This window comes from Labrus mixtus, chromosome 14 (assembly GCF_963584025.1).
Source record: "Labrus mixtus chromosome 14, fLabMix1.1, whole genome shotgun sequence".
NCBI classification, from domain to species: Eukaryota; Metazoa; Chordata; class Actinopteri; order Labriformes; family Labridae; genus Labrus; species Labrus mixtus.
Genome location: NC_083625.1, coordinates 14,999,177 through 15,025,521, shown reverse-complemented (window position 1 = coordinate 15,025,521; position 26,345 = coordinate 14,999,177). Strand labels below are relative to the sequence as shown.

General features: G+C 40.2%; 2 protein-coding genes across 4 annotated transcripts; both read left to right on the top strand.

Moving 5' to 3' along the window:
* Window positions 1–1,473: 1,473 nt before the first annotated feature.
* Window positions 1,474–14,934, top strand: tcerg1b (transcription elongation regulator 1b (CA150)). 3 transcript variants are annotated; one of them, XM_061055269.1, is made up of 21 exons: window positions 1,474–1,583; window positions 2,739–2,982; window positions 4,145–4,297; window positions 4,461–4,749; window positions 4,907–5,086; window positions 6,211–6,270; window positions 7,646–7,846; window positions 7,975–8,081; window positions 8,625–8,713; window positions 8,844–9,004; window positions 9,249–9,330; window positions 9,483–9,618; window positions 9,932–10,021; window positions 10,127–10,245; window positions 10,540–10,690; window positions 10,872–11,036; window positions 11,179–11,361; window positions 11,826–12,005; window positions 12,192–12,275; window positions 12,965–13,065; window positions 14,180–14,934. In XM_061055269.1, exons 1-21 carry the CDS (start codon window positions 1,537–1,539, stop codon window positions 14,379–14,381), a joined length of 3,024 nt encoding a protein of 1,007 aa, XP_060911252.1. In that variant the 5' UTR covers window positions 1,474–1,536; the 3' UTR covers window positions 14,382–14,934. The 3 variants fall into 3 exon arrangements, with proteins under 3 accessions (XP_060911252.1, XP_060911250.1, XP_060911251.1); XM_061055267.1 differs by having other exon boundaries at window positions 4,844–5,086; XM_061055268.1 differs by lacking the exon at window positions 6,211–6,270 and having other exon boundaries at window positions 4,844–5,086.
* A 917-nt stretch (window positions 14,935–15,851) lies between these two features.
* Window positions 15,852–24,021, top strand: LOC132988108 (prenylcysteine oxidase-like). The gene is made up of 7 exons (XM_061055258.1): window positions 15,852–16,249; window positions 17,148–17,354; window positions 18,085–18,259; window positions 19,258–19,469; window positions 19,846–19,986; window positions 20,079–20,499; window positions 21,210–24,021. The coding sequence occupies exons 1-7, from the start codon at window positions 16,141–16,143 to the stop codon at window positions 21,457–21,459; spliced, it is 1,515 nt and encodes a 504-aa protein (XP_060911241.1). The 5' UTR covers window positions 15,852–16,140; the 3' UTR covers window positions 21,460–24,021.
* The last annotated feature ends 2,324 nt before the right edge of the window (window positions 24,022–26,345 follow it).

Genomic DNA, 26,345 nt, shown 5'->3' with positions numbered 1-26,345 from the left:
TATTTATTGTCTACAACTCTACATTCAACATTTTTACCCCAGATCTGAGTTTCTTGCAGTCCTTCCAAGAGAAGAACGGATATGTTAAAAGGCCAATGAATGCCTTCCTGGTGTGGAAAAAGCTAAATCAAGGATTCTGCAAGAGAGATAGTACTCAGTTAGATCATAAGTGGTCCAATCTCAGCAAGGAAGAAAAGAGGCCTTACTTTGAAATGGCTTACAAAATAAAACGCAGACACCATCAGAAATTCCCTGGTACGTAAGACTTCTAGTGACTGCTGATTCATGTGTGTCAGATTTCTGTGCTGTTATCATTGACGAACTCATAACTTTGACTTTGCCGTCTGTTTTGTCACATTATTCCAGAATATGTGTTTCGTCCTCAGAGGAAGAATAGCAAAGAGTGCTTCTCTTCAGGGCAAAGAACAGGGCCAGACATCAGCTTATCTGCCTCAAGGCCAATTCTGCTGGTGCAGTCTGAGTTTCAAGGCCCCGGCATGAAGAGCACCAAGATCCAGAGTGCAAGGTTTGTGAAATATTTCTTAAGAGAATGCCAGAATACCAAGAATACATGTTTCAATTACATTTGCTTTGACACATTCAGTAGAGGTTTTTCTTATTTACATCCTTTGTTTTTATTTTTTTAACATTTACCCACATGTCTGCAGCTCCATGAAGGAAGCGGGGAATCACCGCAACAGTCACCCACAGAGAGACAAAAGGGATCTGGCCTCCCTGCACACAATCAAGCAGCAGACGCATTGTACCTCTGACAATAGTCATGAAGTTATGATTGGATCTACCAAGACATCAGAGAGCCATAAACAGACTGATCTTGTCACCAGTCTGCAGCTTTTGCCAAATGAATGTGATGATTATGTCGATGTGGTTGGACTGCTCTAGGAGATGTTCAGCATGTACTAAGCATATGTCTCTGGAGGTGCCATTTTGTGGGATCTACTTTTGATTTTATATTAATATAAAGCATTTTGCGACTGTCTTTTGGTATTCTTTTATCATAAATTCTAACTAAAGTATGATATTATAGTCTGCCTATTTTATTGCATTTGTATTACCAAATAAATGCAAGGCTCCAAAGCAATATGTTGTCTTATTACAGTACATACTGTGTAAATCTGGAAAAAAATGTATTTTCCAGTTTAAACTGAAATGATAATCAAATCTTTACTTTTAAAAGACTTCAACTAACAAAGGTTGATTCTGAAAACTGCAACTCCACATGAAAAGTTTGTCTACTTCAGAAAGTATTTTATTCCTTGCCCATGGCCTCCACTAACACAGGAAATACACGGTGTAGGAAACTTTCAATGAGTGATGTGGACACAAAGACGTATCCAAATAACGAAATCCAAGCGGACCTATGAAAGCTTGGCCGAGCCTCCGCAAATTTTTTTTTATCCAATTAGAGCTTGAACAGCGCCGTTGCGCTATGATTGACATTAAAGTTGATCGAATAGGAAAAGCAGACACCACTTAGGGGCGTTTCCAGGAAGAGAGTGGCTACATGTTCCTGTAATGGCGGACCAGACCGAGAGCGAGACTATCGGGTTCAGCGACAACAGGTCAGATATTAGCAAATAAGGCGTTCAAATACATATAAACGGAGTTGGATGGTAACAACAGCCTGGTGGTTTAAACCGAGTCTGTCCGTGTTGTTTCTGGTCGAGAGGTTTGCAGTAAACAGAGGTTTCTCTTGTGCATGTAGCCACGCTAGCCTGTTAGCTTCTGGTCCCTGTTGCCAAGCGGCTCTCCCCGCTCGTGGCACGCGGTAAACACAGGCAGCGAGGAATAAACACCCAGATGTTTCTCCTCCTTATCTGGGCTGCACACAGTATCAACCCGGGGTTCATTAAGACACATTAAACATGTCTTAAGTCTGCTTTTCGTTAACATATTTTTAGCGTTGTTAGCCATCAAGCTAAGCTATGCTACATTCATTTCTACCCAGGGGCATACACTGTAACGTGGTTTATCCTGTTTAAAATGCATGAACATCCCCTTTTTCTGGAGTGTCAAATTGAAGACGTAAATGTGTGCTTTAGTAAACTTCTCTGATCTGAATATAGAGCTGCTCCAAAATACTGCGTAACAAAACTTGTTATTCACGCCAGAGAAGCAGAGGGTGTCTGTGCAGATCAATAACATGAATCAGCTGCAGGTCTCACAAACACCACAGCGATCAACCATTCTTATCTTTGCTTGATTTGTCAATCTATCCTAGGCTACATTGTAGCTTCCTCCATCTATTCTCTATACTATATGTGTGTGTGTGGTAAAAATCAACACTTGCACAACCTGCACAAAAACATGTTAGGGAAATTATTTTTGTTTAATGAAGGGAACAATTGATGTGCATCACCTTGAATCAATATTTTAGTTGATGTATTAGTAGAATTCCTCTCTCAATTGTTTCGTAATTACTTGAGAACGACAGCCGAGAGAGATGCCTATGTGGCATAACTGATATTGTGACCAACATTGTGAATATTAAAATTTTCCAATCTGAGGTAGATATTGTAAAATACAAGAACCATCTAATGGAGAGTGTGATATGTCCTTTTTTGGGTTCTTGTAGTAACAGATACTTTAAGACCTCCAGTTACGTGGGATATAACGTATAAGTATTGATAAGTTATATATCTAAGGGTTCTCATAAGAATATAGTTATCATCCATAGAGCACTGGCTTTGACTTGATATTTGTTCTCGATGTGCTAGAATGGCGCAGCAGGCACTGCGGTTCCGTGGCCCTACCCCTGCACCTGTACCTGCAACTGCCCCTGCTCCGACCCCAGTGTTACGAGGCCCACCACCACTCCTTAGGCCACCGCCTCCTCCTTTTGGGATGATGAGGGGACCCCCGCCACGACCCCCGTTTGCGCGTCCCCCCTTCGATCCCAGCATGCCACCAATTCCACCACCAGGAGGCATGCCACCACCCATTGGACCTCCCCATCTACAGGTTACTGTTTTCCCCATCCTTATCTGCTTGTATACTGTGTTTTAATTATTTGAGGTGTACTACTGAATTAAATAACTTCATCTGCCGGAATGGTGTCAACACACAAGCAGTAAAGAAGCCTTCCATAGTTTGCCATGTAATAGTTATTTCACACGATATATGTTATGTGTCTATACAAATAACAGTATTTTTATTTATCATATTTATGTTTAGCCTTCATTCTGAGCTGGGGCTACCTCATGTCTTTTAAGGGTCTTTAAAATGTTTTAAATGAGATTTCTAAGGTCATATAAAAAGAAAATCTTTTTTTAACTACTGTGAGGTAGGTGGTTGGCTTGTTCCTGTGAAAATTCACAGCATTTACTGCAGCATATTACGTACGCATTCACAGACAGTGAACGGAAGTGAGAAGAAGAAGGGAGGGATATGCAAGTTCAAGGAAATTTGGCTTCAATGAAAAATGAAGGGAATGGTTTGCAAGGGCAACCAAAATTATGTGGTGACATGGAGGATATGAAAATAAACTTTTAACCTCGGAACATTGAGAATCAAATCCATTGAGTCCCACATGAAATCTAGTTAAACAAAAACATGAATTTTCTATGTGTGGGTCTGAAAAAGGTCTTAAAAACTTGAATTTGATTTTATAAAGTGTGCAGCAACCCTGTTTGTAATGATTGTGTGATCTGTTATCACCATGAGGCTATCTCCTTAATATCTCTGGGTGTCAAAGATCACTGAGGTAAATTTAGCAAACCACTGTCTTTTAGACACCATGATGGTTAAGTCATTAGCGTCATGATGTCAAGACAAGTTTATTTATACTGTACATTTCATCAACAAACCAATTCAATGTAGTTTCTGCAATGAATAACATTTATTTTTTAGTAGCAGGCACAAACCAGACAAGGAAGATAACCACCAGCGAGCACAGTATTCATAATCTCTTTAGCTACCACTCTCTTATAAAATGAATCTTAAAAATGCATTTGATTCTCTAATGCTGATACAAATGTTGATGACCTGGTTGCTGGCTCAAAAGCGACTTTTTATTTGAGCCGCCAAAGTCACTCTTTGTCTATGAGAGTAGGGCATTTTTAAACCTAAACCCGTGTCTCGTAAGCCTTAAAATGTAATTCTGGGTCCTTATCCTTTGTTTCAGAGACCTCCCTTTCTTCCCCCACCAATGGGCAACCTGCCACCTCCTCCAGGAATGCTGTTTCCTCCCGGGATGCCCCCCATTCCCACATCCGGAACCCCTGCCCTCAACCCTACAGAGGAGATCTGGGTAGAGAACAAGACACCAGAGGGAAAGGTAAGCTGGAAGTTAAACATAAACTTATTTATTCAGTTTGGAAATGTTGAAACTAATTTGTATTATTTTAGTCATTTTTATTTTTCAAAAAGTTCATCAAAGCTCATAAGAATGTAGCCTTTGCTTATCTTTGCACCTTTTGTGTCTTTTGTCCCCTCTACAGGCATATTACTACAACGCCAGGACCAGAGAGTCATCATGGAGCAAACCTGATGGTGTGAAGATCATACAGCAGTCCGAACTTAACCCTCTACTTGTAGCAGGGGGCGGGTCAGCGGGGTCAGGTGCAAGTGGAGGGGTGACCACATCTGCCAGTTCAAGCAGTGTCAACACTACAGCAAGCACAGCAGCAGCAGCCTCCCCTACGCAGGCCCAGTCCACCACCTCCACCCGCACACTCACCTCCAGTCCAGACTCCAACTCCTCCCCCTCCCACGCTGCGACCATCACAGGTAATTCCACACTCCTTTGTCAAGCATACACACACACACAAATTTACACACTCATAAAGACTACAAATCTTCTTGTTTTTTTATTTCCCTAAAGCCACTGTTGTAGCAGACCTGAACCCCATTTCCACAGTGACCTCAACTGTTACTGTGTCTCCAGTCACCGTGGTAACCGTTTCCACCATGCCGTCACCTGTTACAGCAGTGCAGACCATGCCTCTGCTCCCTGCAGCTCTGCCTCACAGTGTGGCCCAGCCTACCGCAACCATACCTGCCTTCCCGCCTGTCATGGTGCCCCCATTCAGGGTGCCCCTGCCAGGCATGCACATCCCTCTGCCAGGTAAGACCTGCAAACTCAGAAAAAAACAAACAGACAACTACTAACTAACCACATCCTGCCATGGTAGCTTGAAAGCCCAAAACAGTTGTTTTGAATTTAACTAATCAAACAATTAAGCCCATACTACCGCTAAGAAGAGTTTCCAGAGGAGAGATCAAGGGGTTGACACAATAATACAAATAGCTACACAGTACATTTAAATCAAGTAAAACAGAGATATGTTTCAAATCTGTTGGCTGGCCTCTAGTTCAGCTGTTTGGTTTTAGTCTGTCATGTAGAGGGTCTAAAAATTAATGATGGGGAAAAAAAGATCGAATGGAAATCTTTTCAGTCCTTAAAACCTTTTCTTGCTGTACATTAATGTTTTGTACACCTCATTCAGCTAGTATTACACTTACAGGCTCAAGTGCAGCCTTTTCTCAGTTTTGAGAAAAAAATAGTATTTTGCACACTGGTGAACCTGTCGTTTGACTTCTAGGTTGGTTAAATATCGATTGTTAAAGCTTGAATAAACAACAGTATTTGTTAGATTACGAGTCATTCACTCCTCTTAGTCTTTGATGTTTCTTTCAGGGTCTTTTCTGTTGCTTTTCTCTTCCCTGCTGTCATGTGTCTTCTGTCATTCCTCCTCTTCTCCTTGTCCCACATTTTAACAGAATTAGATATCGAGAATATCTTGACTGGTTTACTTTGTTTGTTTGTTTGTTTGTTTGTTGTTTTTAGAGAGAAAGTGTCCTAACAGGCGATAGTCCAGATCAGACATAATTTTAATTCAGATGTCAAATATCAGATTAGGGGGGTGTTTAGTGGCCCTCAGAATACTGTCCCAACATTAATGCAGTCATTCTTTCAGAAATGCCTGTAGATATTTCTCCCTTCTTTCAAAAATAATCTATGATAATTAAGAATTTGTTGAAAGCAGTCCAAAAACTTTTTTGATTAGTGAACCTAATTTGTACTCCACCATTTCTGAACAACAGTATAACTGTATGATGCACAATCCTACATTTTGGGCGTGTGTTTGTCTGAGTGGGGCCACACACAAATTCTCACACACCATGGTAGTTGATGTCTAGTGTCCTGCTGTGTTCAACCAGATGCTTGCTTGTCCGTTGTTCTTGCAGGTGTAGCAATGATGCAGATAGTAGGTGCACCCTGTGTAAAGGCAGGCCCCAGCGCCAACGGTAAACACCCATCCGCTCGCCTCTCAGACCTACACTAGATGGCATGGTAGTGAATGTTTACATGAGTCATTTGGTACATATGAAAACCTTCAGTGGCATGAACATGATCCGGTGTACGCAAGTGAGATTTCTGTCTTTACATCAGACAGAAATCAAATGTACAGCTTTATTATTATTATTATTATTATTATTAACCCTCATTTAAACACACACACACTAATGTTTTACATTTTACATCCTCCGATCCACATATAATACTTTATTAAAAACAAATATCTTTTTTTCTGGATGTTTTTTTGGACAACTAGCTAAACTTGCAGCAGTTTAAAGCTAAACTTTAGACTTTATATCTTTCCCTTAATGATGACTGAGCTGTGTTTGCGTGATGTCCTCAGTGACACTTAGGGAAAGTGTTGAGGTGTGTTCAAACCAAAAGTGAAGCAAATATTTGGTTTAGTTGGATAAATACAAAATAAATGCAAAAGGAACCTTTCACCACGTTCATTTTCAAATAATCTAAAATAAAAGACTACTTTTATCGGCACATATCAGAGATAAAATTAACCGATACCTGAAGTCACTTGATACGCTAATATCGGCCGATATTATCGGCTGGCTGATCAGTCGGTCGGGCTCTATTATTTATGAACCAAGACGTGAGGGACTAAGCTTGCACAAGTTACTCAAGGCGTGTATTTGCTTTGCTTATGGTCCAAACGCAGCTTAAGACTTTTGTTTTGTTCAGTAAATGAGAGGACACCTAAATCTAAAATGTAACATTGGCCAAAGATGTTGTTTGTTAGGGTCAGTCATTTTTAGTTGTTTGTGGATTGTGACTATAAAATACTTGAGACTGTTTTAGCTTCTATCACCTGGTAGTGATTCATTACTCTATCAGTTTAGGGTTCTATGTCGTGGTCATGTTTATGTCTTTTAATTGTGGCATGGTTGTGTGTGAGGTCACTTTGTTTGTGTATGTGGCCTGTGTTTGGTCTTAATCATTTTTTGTGAAGACATTTTTAGACTTCTGCAGTTTGCTTCACTAATTAATAGTGTTCAGATTAATTATTATATTTTCACATATTCCCTCACTGATCTACTAATCTACTTTCCAAGATGACCAGGAAACTGCTCACAGTGAAAGCCCTATGAAAGGAATAAATCACTTACTCTGCCTGTGGAGCTTTCTGTCTCACTTCTGGTTTCGCTAATACCTTTTTTATTTGAAGGGGCAGCCTGGGAATTACTTTTCAAAATTGAAGTATAAACTTATGCCTTTTCTAGATTTTAGTCAAATGCTTTTTTTTTTGGCCCACACAGAAAGAAAATTCTCAGCCGATCATGGTCTGTCTCCTTCCTCTCTGTCTGATAACAGGCATGCTTCCTGGCATGGGTCCTCCTCTAGTGTCTATGATGCACCCACAGCTGACTCTCTCTGCTGCTCCTGCCTCCATGGCCGGATCATTGCAGCTGCCTGAGTGGTCAGAGTACAAAACAGCTGATGGGAAAACTTACTACTACAACAACAGAACACTGGAGTCCACCTGGGAGAAACCGCATGCCCTAGTGGAGAAAGGTAAGCACTGCTTACGGTCATGTACACACACTACCATCCCCAGGTCTGACATGGTGGCATCATCCACCAGGCTTGGACTGGTTCCCAATCTCAAAAACATTACCCACTTTAATTTTTCCTGTTTGCAGAAAAAGAAATAGAAAGGCTGAAGGAGCGTCTGGCCCAGGAGGAAGCTGAGGCAATGGAGATGGAGGATGAGGAGAACAAAATGGAAAATGCTAACAATGAAAAGGAGGTAAGTGAAGACAGAAAATGTTTTGTTAAGATTATAAAAGCATGTTTAAGCTGCATGACGTCCTATAAACTGAATTACTTTCACTAAGCACTTAACAACAACAACAACGTCAAGGAATAGAAATGCAACATATCAATATAATACAATCTTTGTTCACTGTCATCCCTGACTTTATGTGTAAAGATGAACACTTCTCCTGGGCTTATCTTATGCCCTGTGTTGTTTTGCTAGCCTCTTTCATTTACCAGCTCTAACCAGGTGACCTTTTTTTTTATCACTAATCAAACTAACTTAAACACAGCCCTTAACATTATAGCTACCTGCCTTAATAGCAGTAATGAAGTGACCTGCTGTGAAACCTTTGAACCGCAGAAACGGATCAAATAAAGGCTCTTCCCTGTTTTAACTACTGCTAATGATCATGTGAGCACAGAGCATTAAATTGCATCCTCAATGCTCAGAAGGGGCAGTAACTTTACAAAGTGTTAAAAAGGCTAGTTTGAATGTAACAGTGATGGAGTGGACCATTTTTTCTTTATCAAGGAGCCTAAAGAAGAAGAGATGACAGAGGAGGAAAAAGCCGCTCAGAAAGCGAGGCCCGTCGCCACCAACCCGATCCCAGGCACACCATGGTACGTACACAAGATCTCACACACTGTTCACTCCACTCCATCTAATGTCAGCTACACCTTTTAATGCTTTTTTTTTTTTTAAATCTTGTAATGTTTTCATGTGTTTCACACTTCCTTTCACACAATTCAGGTGTGTGGTGTGGACGGGTGACGACCGCGTGTTCTTCTACAACCCGACGACACGGCTGTCGATGTGGGACCGACCTGAGGAGCTGGTCGGTCGAGGTGATGTTGACAAACACATCCAGGAGCCGCCGCACAAGAGAGGCCTAGAGGATAGCAAGAAGACAGGTGAGAAGACACACATGGACACATGTTAAAATACAGTTAAGCATCTTGACATTAAAATGTGTACTTTTGTATGCTACAAAGAATGGGATGTAAGCTAATTGTGTTGATAATTAGAAGTCAAAGATACAAACTGAGTTGTCTGAATGCTGCTGCTGACTAGTTGTTTTGTATTTTGATATATTTATGTGATCAATAAATCAAGTTGTCTGAATCTGATATTATTTTTATGTTTGTTTGTTTACAGTTGTCAACAAGGAGGAGCCAGAATTAGCCATTGCTACTGAAGAGAGTCAGGATGAGGAGCCAACAAAAGCCAAAAAGAGAAAGCAAGTCATGTTTCACTGTAGAGATTCACGGAGTGTCTACTCTTCATAATGAATTAATAATCTTCCTTAACATCTATCTTGAGTTTTTATCACTTTGTCTCTTAATCCTTGTTTCTCATCCTCTGGTGGTGTGTGTGCTTTGTCCCTCACAGGAAAGAGGACGTGAAGGAGCCGGACTCTGAGAAGGAAGCAGCGATGGAGGCAGAGCTCAGAGCTGCCAGAGAACGAGCTATAGTGCCCCTAGAGGCTCGGATGACTCAGTTCAGAGAAATGCTCCTGGAAAGAGGGGTAACACTGACTTTTTACTGAAGTAACAACACACTGACATAGAGTTTGAGAACAGCTTGTCCTAAATCTGAGCATTTAAGCTCAGGCAGCTAAAAGATAAACATGAGTACCCTGTGCATTATATGAAGTTTCCTGAAGGTTTTTGTACATTTTAAATTTCTGCCTGTTACCTAAGTCTTACTCATTTTTTTCTACTGGATGTTAGTCAAAACATTCAATCTGTCAGTATCTACAGTTTCAATGACACTTTGGTTGTATATGGTAACCGCTCAGCTGTCTGTCTAAAACAAGTGTTTGTCTGTTTTACACAAAGGTGTCTGCGTTCTCGACTTGGGACAAAGAGCTTCATAAGATTGTGTTTGACCCACGTTACCTTCTGCTCAACCCAAAAGAGAGGAAGCAGGTTCGGTTCCTTCCCTTATTCCTTCTTCCTACCAACATTGTGTCATGTGACGTGAATTAGTTTTGAAGACTTCAATTACTGTTTTGTGATTATGTCCACTTGTAGGTTTTTGATCAGTATGTTAAGACGCGAGCGGAGGAGGAGAGGAAGGAGAAGAAGAACAAGCTGATGCAGGCCAAAGACGAGTTCAGGAGGATGATGGAGGAGGCGAAGCTAACAGCTAGGTAAAGGGACAGGCCAGTTTGACTACTGGTAGGTTCTGATTGGTGTTTAAAGGGATACTATTACAAAATATACTTGAAGAGTTATATGTTGTGTGCTGACAAATAGTGACAGATTGTAATAATAGCCAGCATCCAAAGGAAATTGCTTTTATGAGTTTTTTATTATTACATTATCATTCATCCAGAGAGGTTTGAATTTGTTTTTGTGTTTGAAAATAAGTGAAAGATTTATGTGACTTCAATTCAAACAGTCAAAATGTAAAGTTCAAATTTTCTGTTTTTTCCCTCCTACAGAACAACATTTAGTGAATTTGCTGTGAAGCACGGCCGAGACCCCAGGTTTAAGACCATAGAGAAGATGAAGGACAGGGAGGCCATCTTTGTGGAGTTCATCACTGCAATGAGGAAGAGAGAGAAAGAGGACTCCAAGTCCAGAGGAGAGAAGGTTATACTCACTCTCAAACATCAACACACAGTTCACTTCAGAACTTGAACACTAATTGTGTGTCCCATGAGTCAATCATCCAAAAGTACGGTCCTCTGATTTTGAGCAGGAGTCCTCATGAAAACAGATTTCTTACTGATACTACGGTTTTGACTCTTTTTTCTTTTTTTTTTGCCTCCAGGTGAAGCAAGACTTCTTTGATCTGGTGAGTGAGCAGCACATAGAGGGAAGTCAGCGGTGGAGCAAAGTGAAAGAAAGGCTGGAGACAGACCCGCGATACAAGGCTGTGGAGAGTTCGGCACTGCGAGAAGAACTTTTCAAACAGTTCATAGAAAAACAAGCCAAGGTGGGTGCAGTTCTCTGTTGTGGAGGATAATAGCTTCAGGATGTTTGTGCTAGTGATGTGCTCGACTTGAATAGAATTCACCCCCTTTTGAAACGTCACATAACGAAAGAAACTGAAGCCGGCTTTCTGTTGTCGATTACAGAACGTGGACATCGACAAGGAGCGTGAGCTGGAGCGGCAGGCTCGTATCGAAGCCAGTCTGAGAGAGAGGGAGCGGGAGGTGCAGAAAGCTCGATCTGAACAGACCAAAGAGATCGACCGAGAAAGAGAGCAGCACAAGAGGGAGGAGGCCATCCAGCATTTCAAAGCTCTCATGTCTGATATGGTAAGACGACTGCAGGTTTTTTTTCTATTAAAACTTCCTTTTATGTAGAAAGAAAAAAGGAAGATATTTCAGTTTTCAATAAGACCAAAATCCAAAATTATTTGCATCATTACTGGTCAGTGAATCAGAACGTACTCATAGAGAAGTAAAAACTGATTCCTGCAATTTTTGTATCTCGAATCTGAGCTCTTGCAGGTATGAGTCATGATTTACAGCTTACAATGATAACTACAAAGATAATCTTATAGAGTGTTTATTTATTTGTTTTGACTGAAATGGAACTCAGAATTGAATGATTTTCACATTTCATTTATTACTTTATTTTACATTACAATATCATGTTTATAATTCTGAAGCAATGCCAGATTTAGCAAAAAATGAATCGTCATCTTTAGTCCTTAGCATGGCCAAAATTGAAGCAGAATAATAGAGCTTAAATCTTTGTCTTCTTTATTCATAATCAGGTACGCTCATCAGATGCAGCCTGGTCAGACACACGTCGCAACCTGCGGAAGGACCATCGCTGGGAGTCGGCGTCTCTACTGGAGAGAGAGGAGAAGGAGAAGCTGTTTAACGAACACGTAGAAGCACTGGCCAAGAAGAAGAAGGAACATTTCAGGCAGCTACTGGATGAGACCATTATGGTGAGAAGAAAAATATTAAGTTATTCTAAAAAAAAGTGTCATTTAAGATCAGCTGTTTTCTCAATGTTCTTTTTTTCTGATGTGCACTGGTAGTCACATCTAGTAACTCTAAAGAGTTTTTGTGCTTGATCCTATATTTATGCACTCATGTTTATTAACAGGTTATTTCTTCTGTTTGTGTTGTAGATCACTCTGACAACTACATGGAAGGAGGTGAAGAAGGTTATCAAGGAAGACCCTCGCTGTATTAAGTTCTCCTCCAGTGACAGAGTAAGACATTTAATTGTTACGCTCCCTCCTATTTAAATTTTCTTGCATGATTTAAAGATGAAAAGATTAAAGTTCTGACAAAATCTAATTCTGTTTTGAGACTTTGATAAATACAAACTGAAGTTACATTGTACAAATCTAAAGGGAAATTATGAAAACTTAAAAACACCTCTGGTTAAGTACAGAAGACAAACACAACTCTCTAAAGGGATCATTATATAAGCGCCAGTTCAATCCATCCTTTTGACAGTTTTAATTATTTTCAGATTAAGCTACGGATTGTTTTTTATTTGTGCTCGTACCTGAGCTTTAGAATAGGAAAAACAGAGTATACGCTGACTATCATCTGAAGAGCTGCCATAGGGGGAAAAACACTGATCACCATTTTCAGTTCATTCCTAATGTAAAAAAGTGAACAGTGTTGTCATGAAACAACATCAGTATGTTGTTACAGATATCAGGGATTAATTTGTTAGATAAAACAAAAAATAAACTTGGTTCTGAGAATTCTCCCCAGGCAGACAAAGAGGATTAGACGCGATTCATCAGTGTGATCGAAAACATACACATTCAAAAAAATCCCCCACTTTCAAATTGACCCCACAGTTATGTTTGTTATGTTGTGAATTGATGCACTTCTTATTTGTCTGAGATATGGTGTCTGATGTGGATAATCTGTGTGTGTGTAGAAGAGACAGCGGGAGTTTGAAGACTACATCAAAGACAAATACATCACCGCCAAAGCTGACTTCAGAACGCTGCTGAAGGAGACAAAGTTCATCACATACAGGTCTGAAAAATCCATTTTTCACATGATCGAAACAAGTATCAATGAATGCAATTAACAGTTTCAAATAGTTACTTATTATTGGAAATATGATCCAATTGAATATCTTACACAAGAAATATGAGAGATATATGATGAAATTGTCCACATGCAACTCTACTTGTCAAACCTTATTTTCCCACTGCTTTAGGATGCAGGTTATTTTTCATTATTAAACTAGTTGTTGGAGAAGTGTAAAAGTGAATTGGATACAATATGTCCCCTTTCATATTTTTGGGATTGATAAATTAGTAAATAAGAAGAAAATTCAAGGACTTTTAGCATTTGAGGTGAGAAAGCTGCCACACATGTTGTGTCACTTAGGGCGCGGTCACACTGGCCATCCATACCATGCCCAAGCACGCTTCAACCCTAAAGTCCAGTTCGTGTGACCGCTCCGAGCCGTGCTCAGGCACGGTACACTTCCTTGGCTTTGGCACACTTCGGAGAGGTGTGCTTCAGCACGGTACACTACATGCACGAGCACAAGCACGCGGGTACACAACGCTGACAGCCTTCATTATGGAGAAATCCAGAGTTTCATGTCTGTATCTGACTGAAATGACACAATATAAGACACAAAGTAGCTGTCATGCTCTGTGTTGTTCTCCGATGTGCGGCCGTGGACTCTGCCGCGCGTCTATTTTATTTTTTAATGTATTTATGGCTGTGTCTGTTAAAAATGGCTTAAAATAAGCTGTAAAGTAGCTGTCATGTTCTCTGTGTTGTTCTCCCATGTGCAGATGCGGACTCGACTGTGCGTCTCTTTTTCTCTCTCTCTCTCACGCTTCAGAATAACATAAAGCATGCATGCGTTGTATTACGACGTTATGTACAAGAGGTAATCGTGTATCACGGATAGTCCTGTGTAGTATGACCGCAGATGGCACAGCGGGGGGCCAATCGCGCTTGAGTACGGCACGGTACAGATGGCCAGTGTGACCTCGCCCTTATGAACAACTTGTGATTATTATTATTATTTTTTTTTTTTTTCATGCCTCACAAGACAAAATATTTGAGTTTGAAGTGTCAAGAGGATGAGTGTCTTCTGCCAGTCTCACATGCTCCCTTCCACCAGGTCGAGGAAGCTGATCCAGGAGTCAGAGCAGCATCTGAAGGACGTGGAAAAGATCCTCCAGAACGACAAGCGGTACCTCGTCCTCGAGTGTGTCCCAGAGGAGCGCAGGAAGCTCATTATGTTCTACATCGAAGATCTAGACCGCCGTGGCCCACCACCTCCCCCCACTGCCTCTGAGCCCACCCGACGCTCTACTAAGTGACCAATCCCATCATCTTCTCGGCCAGTGCCCTACTCCTCGCCTTCCCTTTGGCCAGAGCATGACCTCCCCTGTCACCCCATGAGACCCGCCCACCAGGCCCACGGCTGGCCTCGCAGTGTTATGATTGCTGAGGGGTCATGTTGCTTAGAGATGTATCATAGAGATGAACGGTTAAGTTCTCTGTGTTATGTCCCCTCTTAGCCCTGAAATGTTTTTAAGGCAAAGCAGGGAACACAGGTTACCTGACGGCAAGGTGACCCTGAAACCTCCACCTCTGACTGACCACATGGATAAGACTGCAGCTTAAGCAGTCAAAGAGGTGTAAAATAGCTGATGTAAATGAGTGAGTGTGTGTAAACAGATGTGTGTCGAGTGTGTGAGTGATTGATGGTGTGTGTGTGTGCATGTGTTCGAGGCGTCCTTAAGCCTTACTGCTCCACTGTGCCAGTCATTGTTTCAGCGGCTCAGTGTGAATGTTAGTTTATTCTCAGTGGTTTACTCCGATAACGCAGCAGTTTGTCTGTCGAATGAAATAAAAGCAACTTCCACTGTTTTTCAACATGTCTTCACTTCATTTATTTCCTACACCAACATTTTCCATCACTTAACTAACTAATTTAAATATATTTGGTAATATAAAATAGAATAATTATCTACAAAATCCTGTGATCTTTTTGACTAATGATATGAATAATGTGTGGACATGCATACAAACATGCTTATTTGTTCCTCACGATTTCTGCGCTGTTTTAGTAAAACTAGGAATCATGGCTGTACATTATTTACGCAAACTTGTGCTGCTCAAGTGCTCCTCGGATGGTGCCTTAGATTTTCCGTTATCGTAGTAATGGATTTCAGTGTGAATGGGGTAGACCATGCGAAAACGATGTGATTGTTTCGTTGCTCTCTGATAAAACGTTGCAAGCTATTTTCGAAATTGGATATATTGAATAGAATATGAATAGAATAGAATAGATGTTTATTGCCATTTGCACAGGTACAGGACAGTACAGGTACATTGGAATTCTTGTGCGTTTCTCCCTGAGTCAGCTTCTACAAAAAAAGTTAAAATTATATATAAAATATAAAAAGTAAAAGTAAAAATAAATAAGTTGTAGTAACAGCTAAGTGATTTAAAATAAACTGTACAGAAGTTATACACTGTATTAAAGCAAATATATAATACAAAAAAAATATATATATATATATATATTTATATATATATATATAAAAAAAAAAAATGTTTCTTCCGATTGTTAAAGGGCTTCATAACAAAAATAATATTTTGTAATCTAGGGCACTAGGAGAACGGCAATTTACTAGGGAAGACCAAACACCGTATTACGCACATGGGAAAAAGTGACATGCGACGATCCCAAAAAAAAAAAAAACGGTTCATAATGCCACTGGCCGGCTGTGATTGGTCGAAACTATCCAGTCTCTCGGATCACGTGATGTTGCCGGACGTTGCTCGTTCATTGGTGAATTGAACCCTGATTGAACCTTACAGTCTATGGATTGAACCGCATATTCATGACGTTGTCAAGCCATCTTTTGTGCAGTAGTATCCCGTGGCCTTTTTCACGGCAACATTATCAACATACAGCGACAGAGGGAACCGACATGTATGAATTTTAAAGGAACATTCAGTCCTTTGAAGTTTAATGAAGGACAAAGACAGGCGCTAACAAAAACCTAATGTGTTAGGTTAACTTCTCTTCCTCTCCTCCTGGTTATCTCTGCTCCGTCCGGTGCTGCTATGGACGGCTCTCTGCTACCCCTGCTCACCGTCGTGCTATCGGCCTGGGCTGCTGTCGGAGATCCGACCGGACCAGTACATGTGGACGGAGCTCCACCCTCCAAAATAGGTAAAGGTAGCATTACGTTAACGCGTCTAAACCAGTGTATTTAGCAAAGTTAGCCTGCATTCATATGATTTAAAGTGACTCTAATTAGACATAAGTAATCATTAAGTGAGCAAAGTCCTGTGTCTTGATCAACACACTGTTAATTAACATACTCCTGTGTATCATTAGACATACATTCCCACTGGCTAGGTTATTATACTGTACATCTCCAGAGTAGTATTTCGTCAGCTAAATTGTCAGCCATATACATTTCCCTTTTTGCACCGTCCGTACATCTACATTTACAAAATTAAGCTTTTGTTGGAATCATAATTTGCTGCAAGCTGTGCAAGATTTTCATCAGTGAATCTGTTTTTTTTTACCAGCTGAAAGGCAGATAACATCCTTAAGTAGCTAGATGGCAGTACTAATAAGTTCAAATACAGATAATCAAAAACATCAAAAATGATAGATTCATTTTTATGATATAGTTGTAGGAACTGTTCAAAGCCTACTAAACACATTTGAAATGTGCAGGCCTCAAGTCTCTTATTTGGGAAGGTGAAGTAAAGTAGTATTAGTAATTGTTTGATAACTAAGTTGAAGAGGTTGGTGTTGATAAATCAACTAATTTCATCACATATTTCAGACTTAAAGTCCAAAAAAATATAATCAAAAAGAACAAGAGGTTAACAAATCCCAGTCTGCTGGCTGTACAGTCAGTCTGAAAGTGGAATCTCCTGATTCTCTATTGAATCATTTATAGTCGGACCATGTCTTGTTGAATGTCTTGTGGCTACATAAAATGAACACCTCCATATGATTGATTGTCATTGGTTTCTTAACATATCTCACTTCCAAACAACGTGTTTATGTCCCACTTTCTGTCTGTTATTGGCTGTGATCTTCTGTGCTCCAGCGGTGGTTGGGGCGGGGATAGGAGGCAGTGCCACGACACATTTCCTGCGGCAGCACTTTGGCCCTGAGGTCCAGGTGGACGTGTTTGAGAAGGGGGAGGTTGGAGGCCGTCTTGCAACTGTAACAGTCAATCACAATGACTATGAGTCTGGGGGCTCCATCATCCATTCCCTCAACCTTCACATGCAGGACTTTGTCAAACAGCTAGGTTGGCTTATGCGCACACACACACACACACACACACACACACACACACACACACACATCACACATCACACATCACTACACTAAAGCTAAGGCTAATCAGACAGTGAAGCTACCTGACTGTGCAGAATTAATTTAGTCACTGTATGTCCCTTATTTCTTAACTTTACAAGAAATGAAGCATCATGTCTTATTAGATTGTAAAATGTGAGTTAAAAAAGAGCTTAGCTTCAATTTTATTTTATTTTATTTACAACAAAAAAGACATTGCCTCTATATAGAACCTGCAACATGTATTAGGGTTACACACCAGAAATGAATCAATCACTTGGAACAGCAATGATAAAACAATCTGCATCTTGATGGATCTATAAAGCTTGGTGGTTACGAGTTTAATAACATTGTGACTCTTTAGCTGGGGGCTGTTTGTGGATACACACATGAGCTCACCCTGAAAATGGTGCAAGTGTTAAGGCACCAATTGATGTCTGTATCCACTGTGTATATTCCTGCTGAAGTAATGACAGCAATGCGGTTTACATCTTAACCTACAGTAGTACACTGAAGAAAGATGTTTATTTTAGAAAAATGTTCTTCCCAGTATTCATTTGATTTCCACAGTAAAAGTAGAACATTTTGATGACTGCTGGAGACAAATCTATTCAACACACCCAACATACTTTATCCCTGTCAATGTGTATATTTGTATGTCTGCTCTGTGTCTTCCTCTCAAGGCTTGAAGTACCGTCGCAGTGTGGCAGGTAAGACGGCAGTGTTTAACGGCGAGGAGGTGATTCTGGAGGAGACAGACTGGTACCTGTTGGACCTCTTCCGGCTTTGGTGGCGCTATGGCATCAGCTTCATACGCCTGCAGATGTGGGTGGAGGAAATTATGGAGAAATTCATGAGGTGAGTCGGGGAAATGTACAACCAGATTGCTGTTTAGTCTAATTGTCTAACGTTTGACAGGATGTAGCTTAATTTATTTCACCAGTGCATCACACCTTCATTGTGGATGTTCCAGTTGTCTCATGAGGATCAGGGGAGAAAGTTGGTGCAAATTGTTTTGACTGGTGTGGCCCATTTAGGACAGTGACCTATGCAAGGGTTTCATGAAGTAATGTACACACACACACACACTCTGATCTGGAAGGCAATTTTTGAACATTTTCATTTCCTTTAATCATGTCTACCTAATCTACTGACATTAAGAGATCATACAGTTGTTACATTCCTGTGTGAAGATTTGTTTTTAATCAAACAAGTCCTCAACCTTTCTAGTTTAACACCTCCTCTCAGCTTTTGAAATCAGTCAGTAAAGCCCTTATGGGGCTTTTCGTTTTGTAACTGCCGAGCCTGATGCCGAATTCTCTGCAAAACCTCGACTCAATGTGTGACTTAACAAGCGTGAGGGAGTTCATGATACATTGAGACAACCCTGATAACATCTGCTCATAATGTTTATGTTCAGCTGTCTCTTTAACCCCCATCAACAAAACAAAAGATCAACAAAATTAATGTCATCCACCTGTTTGTCCTGTTTCAGATATGAGGTGTTACGTGACCTCACATGTGATAAATATAGACAACAAATCAATTATTTTTCTCCATTTCTGTTGTATGGAATCGGTTTGCATTTGCACTTTACCCCTCTACATTTCCTCAACCTTTATTTCCTCCATCACCAAGTCATTTATCTCTGCCTCGCTTTTGTTCTTCGTCTCTTCATCAACAACGATAAGCCTGTATGTCTCTGTCTGCCCCTGTTAATGTGTCATGAAAGACATAAAGGGATATAGATAGAAATGAGGAAAAAGGTGCATTTATAAATGTGTCTACTAAATTAATCACTACACTGACAGTCAAATATAACTGATCAGTATTGGTTTTGTTTTTGTATAATGTAGGATCTATAAGTACCAGGCTCATGGATATGCGTTCAGCACGGTGGAGGAGTTGCTGGACTCTCTCGGAGGGAGCGGTTTCATAAACATGACTCAGAGGCCGCTCTCTGATTCACTGCTGGAGCTGGGTGTGTCGCAGCGCTTCATCGATGAGGTCATCGCGCCCGTCATGAGGGTCAACTATGGTCAGAACGTCAGCATCCCGGCCTTTGTAGGTGAGTGTGTAGAAACCAGCAGTCGAAGAAGGAGAGGAGGTAGTGAGGAGGTGATGAGTTTAGAAGAAACGATAGAAAAGGTGAGAAGTGGCAGAATGTGGTGCTAAAATCAGGGCTGAACATCCATGTCCCTGGTGAAGTTGGACAGGAGAGAGGAAATGAAAAGAGAGGAGATGAGGAAGGGAGGAGCGGGGTGGGGTGGGGGGGGGGGGGGGGGGGGGGGGGCAATAATAGAAGAGAGAAAAGCAAGGTGAGAAGCACAGAAAAGTGTGTGGGAAGCTGATAATTGGTTTATAGCACTTGGAAGTGTCTATTGAGAGTGACCTAATGTGTTCATGTGTGTTCGTGTGTGTGTGTGTGTGTGTGTGTGTGACAGGCGCTGTGTCTTTAGCTGGTGCCCAGAACAACCTGTGGGCGGTGGAAGGAGGCAACAAGCTGGTGTGTTCAGGCCTCCTGAAGATGGCCAACGCTAACCTGCTGCAAGCACAAGTCACCTCTATCTCCCCGCTCTACTCAGGTACTTCACTTGATGCTGGCTGAATGACCATGTTCCCTTTTGCATGTGATGATGACACATGATGACATGTGTTTTGTGTATTTTTTCTACAGAGTTTTCGACAGAGTTGCCTCAGTACGAGCTGAACTTCAGCACAGCAGCAGGGACCAGTTCAGAGCTGTATGACATTGTGGTGTTGGCGACACCGCTCCAGGCCAGTGTCAGGTCAGGAGTCCTCTTCCAAGGTTTCAACCCCCCCTTTGACGAACTCCCTGGAAACTATCACGGCACTGTAGCAACTATTGTCCATGGTTACCTCAACACCTCCTTCTTTGGTTTCCCGGACCCCCGCCTGTTCCCTTTCGCCAGCATTTTGACAACTGAGACGCCTGATCTGTTTTTCAACAGTGTAGCCAGCGTTTGTCCCGTCAACATCTCGACAGGCTTCAGACGTAAACAACCGCAAGAGGCCGGAGTCTATAAAGTTTTTTCACCTCAACCTCTGGAGAAGAGTCAGCTCAAAGCACTGTTCAGGTCAGCAGCTTCCTCACTGTCGAAGTTCTCATGCTGCTCAGACTAACAAATGTTTTCATGCTATCTGTTACTCTCAAAATGATAACTTGCTGATGTAAGGATTGACATTTTTTAATGTTAAAAATGTTACATTAACCAACATAACCAGCTAAGTGTGTAGTATGTAAGTATGCCAACATAGGCTTATTAGCTCAAAACACAAAGAGGCTGATGAGAATGTTCATGGTTTTGCAGGTAATTAGTCATCAAACATTATGGATAAAGTTGTGACCATATTGTTGCTAGGGTTACACCATCACCAGAATCCACAGTTCATTCTGGAGGGAACATGAATGTTTGCACAGGTCTTCTTGGCATCCATGAAATATTTGTCAAGACATTTCACTAGAAAACCAAAACTTAAATATCATGGCGGTGATGGAGGAAATGTCAGGGGATCACTAAAGTCAGTGGGTTCATCATCTGGTGGACATGATTTCGCTGCATTCATCACTGAAATAGATCCAATAGTTGTGTAGACATTTCTGTTTGGATCAAAATGTTGGACCAACTGAAAGATCAACATAACCATTGAATCAATGTTGCTAATGTACTGTGCTGATATTTAGTCAACTAACTACCAATCTTTGATTGATTTCAAAACATCATACAGAGAAAATTGTACATGCAAAGTAACATTTTCCCTCCTGTACTGCACGTTTGGATCTCAGGTCCTACTACTCGGTGCAGGTGACAGAATGGCAGGCCTACCCTTGTTACGGCAGCAGCGAGGGCCTGCCGCCTGTGGAGCTCCACCCAAATCTCTACTACCTCAATGGCATCGAGTTAGCCGGCAGCGCCATGGAGATGAGCGCTGTGGCGGCCAAGAACATTGCTCTGCTGGCCTATCATCGCTGGAACAGACAGACAGACATGGTGGACCAGAAAGATCTGATGCACAGGATCAAAACTGAACTATGACCTGGTCAGCTTACAGCTGAAACCTAGAAGTGTATATGCTGTGAAGCAGAAAAGAAGGGGTCAGGGTAATTGTAGCTCTTTTAGTGTCACAAAGCTGTAAACTGCACAAAAAGTGAGCTCTTAGCTCTGCAATTTGATCAGTAAAATATTTGTAATAGGATACTACAATGTGACAGGTTTGGTTTGGGGCTTTTTTGTGCTTTTAATTAGAGATAGGACAGTGGATAGAGTCAGAAATCGGGGAGAGAGAGAGAGTGGGGAATGATATGCGGGACTACAGACTACGTACATGAGGCGCGCTAAAAACCTCTACGTTACTTTTTATTATAATTTATTACTATAAACAGCATCTTGAACACTGGATTTGATAACACTTGATTGTGGATATATTATATCCTGACCCTTCTTTTCTTTGAATAAACTTCAACATACATTTTAAAGGGGCGTCCGATAGCCTAGTGGTTATGTCGTGCGGCCCACGTACGGAGCCTAAAGTCCTCGCCTCATCAGCCGTGCGTTTATAGTAAAATCAGGTGTCAGCCCTTTGCTGCATATCAACACCCACTCTGTCCTCCCAATGTTTCCTGTCTCTCTTCAGCTGTCCTGTCCAATAAAGGTAGAAACGGCCCAAAAATATAAATTCAAAAAACATACATTTTCAACAGAAGAGTTGCATTAAGTCTTAAACTCATTTGAAGTCTAGTTGTTAAAGGCATATGAAGGCAAGTTTCTGATTTCACTGACTGCTTCCTCTATATGTCAGCGATTTGCAGTCTTGGATTGGGATTGATTGCTTTGGTTAATAAGTGATTTCATCCAAAATTCAAGCTGCAGTCAGCTTTTCTGGGCTAATGCCGTTTAACAGAGTTGCTTGTAAACTTCAAAAACACTTCATGCCAGCATGAATTAAAGCGTTAAAAGGCTATTGTAACATTATTCCAGTTACTGTTTTAACTTAAACAACAGCAGCACTATTAGCTGTTTACTTCCTCTAACTGTTTGAACTGCAACACTTTGTTCATTCAGAAAATAATTCTGATGTGACTCATGGACATGGCCACTGGTGCCATGCTCTGTTGCTCCTTTCATCAGACTGTTTCATTATCTCCCCTTCCTGCTGCTTTTGTTGCGTAATCCAGCGGAAAGATTTTTTTTTTTTTTCTGGGGAATGCAGCCAACAAGCTTTCACACTGGACCAAATGCAAGCAGAGGGCTGATCTGTGGAGCGATGAAGATGACACTTTTTTCTTTGAACCATGTAAATATAACGCATTTTTAATAAACTACTATGGTCTTTGAAAAACACATGAAGATGGAGCTGACCCTTTAGTGTTAGAAATGACAAGTACACCAAAAAGAAGGTGGTATGTTGAAGCATTTAAAAAAATGACTGTTTAATATGCTCATATGAATTCAGATCTGCCTTGTTTAAATCATATTTATTAACAAAATTCTAAAAACAGTGGATTTGGACTAAAGTAGTTTTTGGACTCAGAAAAACAAAAAACTTGTCAAGTGAATGTGCTGTGACTTCAGTTATTCTCAATTAATGGATATTGATATTGTGTCGTAATGAGGAAACAACAATACCCTTTAAACTGAGGAATTTGTTTGAAGAAGTCATGATGGTGTCAGAATTAAAGCCTTGACACAATAAAAGTATTTATCTGAAATAAAAGAAACATAGTCGCTAAGGTTTTCAAGACTACTGGAAGAAGTATTTTGACACCTAGGTTAAAATAATTCTTCCAACAAAAGAAAATCAACGACAATGCAGGTTTCAAAGTTAAGGTACTCGTTATGCAGTAAAATCCCCTCCATGACTCATATTTACATAAATAATATTATTGGATTCATATTACTGATGCATCTTTCTGTTATGCCAGGTAAAGGAGGATTCAATCGCTGTGTATACTGTGAGGTACTCAAGGACAGTTTTCAGTTATCTTTCTGTCAGCTATCATAAAATAAGTCTTTGGGGATGAGATGTCGTTAATGTGGGGAAAGAAGAAAACAAGTTCTGAAATGCAAAATTTGTGGGTTTTTTTTATTTTCACTTTCATCTCATCTTTAAATTTTGTGAAACCACTGGATTTAACCTTTCACAATGTGTGGGACATTACATTAAATCTTGTTTTGAATGTATTTTACAAATTCAGTACAACAGTGCTTAATGTAGAAGGAGTAAAGAGTACAATATTTCTCTCTTGACCTGTAAGGATGCACTTTAATCCGTTGTTGATCAGGTGCCTGAGTTTTTCACTGATTTTTGCTCAAAGTAAATAAATCCAATAATTTCCAAAATGTGCATGTTTATGTTGACTTTAGGAACAGACGAAGTGGGGAAAAACTGAGCTAACATAATCCTGTGATATCAATTATTAAATGACAATGATTAATAAGACAGATGTGGCTGATGACACGTATGCAGTGTCACTCTTGTATCTTTCTTTTCTATCAAGATCAGCATGTTTCATATTCCATCTGCATCCAAACAGTTTTAAGTGTTTACAACGTATACTGTTCATTATTCTGGCTGTTTATAAAAAGAAAAGCACTGGACTGTTTGCTATGATTTTTTGTTGATTAACTCTGGATTTACAAGTTTGATTTCATCTTTATTCATTTACTTGTTAAAAAACTACAGTACCCCTGAGCCCTGAACAAAATTAATTTTCTTACTTGATTTAATTCTGCTGTGTTCAGTCTTTGTAGGTTTCATTTTCTGAAAGGTCAAGGAAAACGAAAGTTATGAGGCAATGAGTGCAAGATTGATACCAATCAGCTCCTTCATGCTTTAAGATCCTAAATCTGGCTGTCAGCCAAAGATATTCACACTAATGTTTTTTTAGTTTGCAGTGTTTTTCTTCACAGTCTTTAGATAGATAGATAGTTAGATAGATAGGTGCTTTATTTTCATTGTATTTAGGAACACAACGAAACTTTGTTGGCAGCAATCCTGTACAGCAGCACCTTGGTCATCCCCTGAAGTCAAGAAGCGCCCAAATAAAAAACATCATCTCAGCAGATGAGATGATGCTATGAAATATTTTCTGTATTTTCCTGGGAAACGTAATAATAGGTCCTGTGTGTGCTCCTTTTCAGCTTCCAATCAGCTCAAACACAACCACAATGCTGCTAATAGAATAAGGGGGAAATTGGCTAACAAAGTGACTCAAGACATATGACTCAATCTGGTGTAACAAGGGTTGCTTGTTCTACTGTCTCTTTAATCCTGACACTGCATGTTGAAGATTTGATAACATACAGTCACTCTGTACAGACATTAACTGTTCAGACATTAAGAAACAGAAAATCATGTAAAATGTGTTGAGGGTACAGTACAGCTAAGTCCTCAATATCCCCACTGTAATTAAAAAGAAATTGTGTTTAAATACTTAAACAAAGTTTTTTTTTCTGCAGGTATCCATAAAAACCCTGAATCCAGATCTTAGAAAACATTTGTTCTTTCTTCATATTGTTCAGGCCACAGAATATTTCATTAAAGATCACTGGCTACTGTATATGTCCAAGCGCATTCACTCGTTCACCACTCCCTACTCACTACATAGAGAATTTGATTGAGAGTTCTACTGTATATGTTGAACTCACCTGCAAATGGACAAAAACTTCAGAAGACTACCCGGTTTCTTTTCTCTGAGCTGTTGATACAATGTATTATTTTCTTTATTCTTCCAGCACAATGCATGATGACATACTGTACAATGCTGAGGAAGTACACTTTCTTTTCAAGGTGTATTGTGATTTACTCAGAGGTCACTCTATGGGTAAAATAATTCTAATCAAACATTCAGACAGCCCTACATATTTGACAGAGTTTGTTATGAACCATGAGGGGGTTTCTGGTCTTTATCCAGGGACTGAAATCACCATAAATTAAGCGACTATTAGTAGTTCAATTTCTTCACAACACTTTGTTACTTCTTCACTACTTGATGACTTCCAATAATTTATGTTTTCTATTTACAGATGTAAGCACATTTGTGTATAACTTGAACAAGGTTATGTCTCAAAACGGGTTGTTATTTTTATTTAATAATAATTCAGACATTCATGCATCTTGTACACCAGTTCAGGTGCCATTTTTGTGGCAATGATTATTCATTTGAAAGTTTCTTGGATCAGTTTTGCTTTTATTGGATAGAATATCTGAAGAAAGTCAGGAAATGTTGGCAGGAGAGAATAGCAGGATGACGTGCAGTGAAGGACTGGAACTCACAACCTTTGCACCTGGGGGCCAAAAACTCTTACGACTGAGTGAAACAGGAGCCCCCAAAGTTCTGCATTTTGATTCATGAATTAAACATTGTGGGTGAGTTGGGGCCCTTTGCACAGGATAACTGTATTGTTTTTTCTGCAGAAATCATCTTCAGATGTTTCCATAAATGTTCCAAGACAATGAATAAAAAAAACTGTTTCACATAACTACACACACAATAACATAGCTGCTTTGGGGATTCAGTGAATTCAGTGGAAGTTTCATTTCACTGAAAGTCTTCACTTTCACTCGTTCATCAAAACTCACAACTGACGCACACACACACACACACACACACACACACACACACACACACACACACACACACACACACACATACTACACTATATCTCATTCCTGTTGTCTGAGTTATGATTATCTGATATCTGAGATAGATTCTTAGCGGTTCTCCTCCTGTGCCTTGTGATGTTAATTTGTTCACTGGCTCTGGTGTATCTGTTTGGCCTGAAACAAGTCTGCTTTCTGACCCTGTGCTAGCATTTGAATATTTCTTCTTAGTAATAATGAAACAGAAAGAGTTATATGTGTGTATCCCTTTCTTTGAGTTACCTAAAAGCTTTAACTCTGACCACAACTATTTTCTCAT

What these genes read in the sequence shown, in the direction of transcription:
- tcerg1b (XM_061055267.1), top strand. Translation starts at nt 1,537, where the DNA reads ATGGCGGACCAGACCGAGAGCGAGACTATCGGGTTCAGCGACAACAG. An exon ending in AAGCTCTCATGTCTGATATG is followed by an intron (nt 11,362 to 11,825) that starts GTAAGACGACTG and finishes ATTCATAATCAG; the next exon opens with GTACGCTCATCAGATGCAGC. An exon ending in ACAAAGTTCATCACATACAG is followed by an intron (nt 13,066 to 14,179) that starts GTCTGAAAAATC and finishes CCCTTCCACCAG; the next exon opens with GTCGAGGAAGCTGATCCAGG.
- LOC132988108 (XM_061055258.1), top strand. Translation starts at nt 16,141, where the DNA reads ATGGACGGCTCTCTGCTACCCCTGCTCACCGTCGTGCTATCGGCCTGG. An exon ending in ATTATGGAGAAATTCATGAG is followed by an intron (nt 18,260 to 19,257) that starts GTGAGTCGGGGA and finishes TGTATAATGTAG; the next exon opens with GATCTATAAGTACCAGGCTC. An exon ending in CAGCATCCCGGCCTTTGTAG is followed by an intron (nt 19,470 to 19,845) that starts GTGAGTGTGTAG and finishes TGTGTGTGACAG; the next exon opens with GCGCTGTGTCTTTAGCTGGT.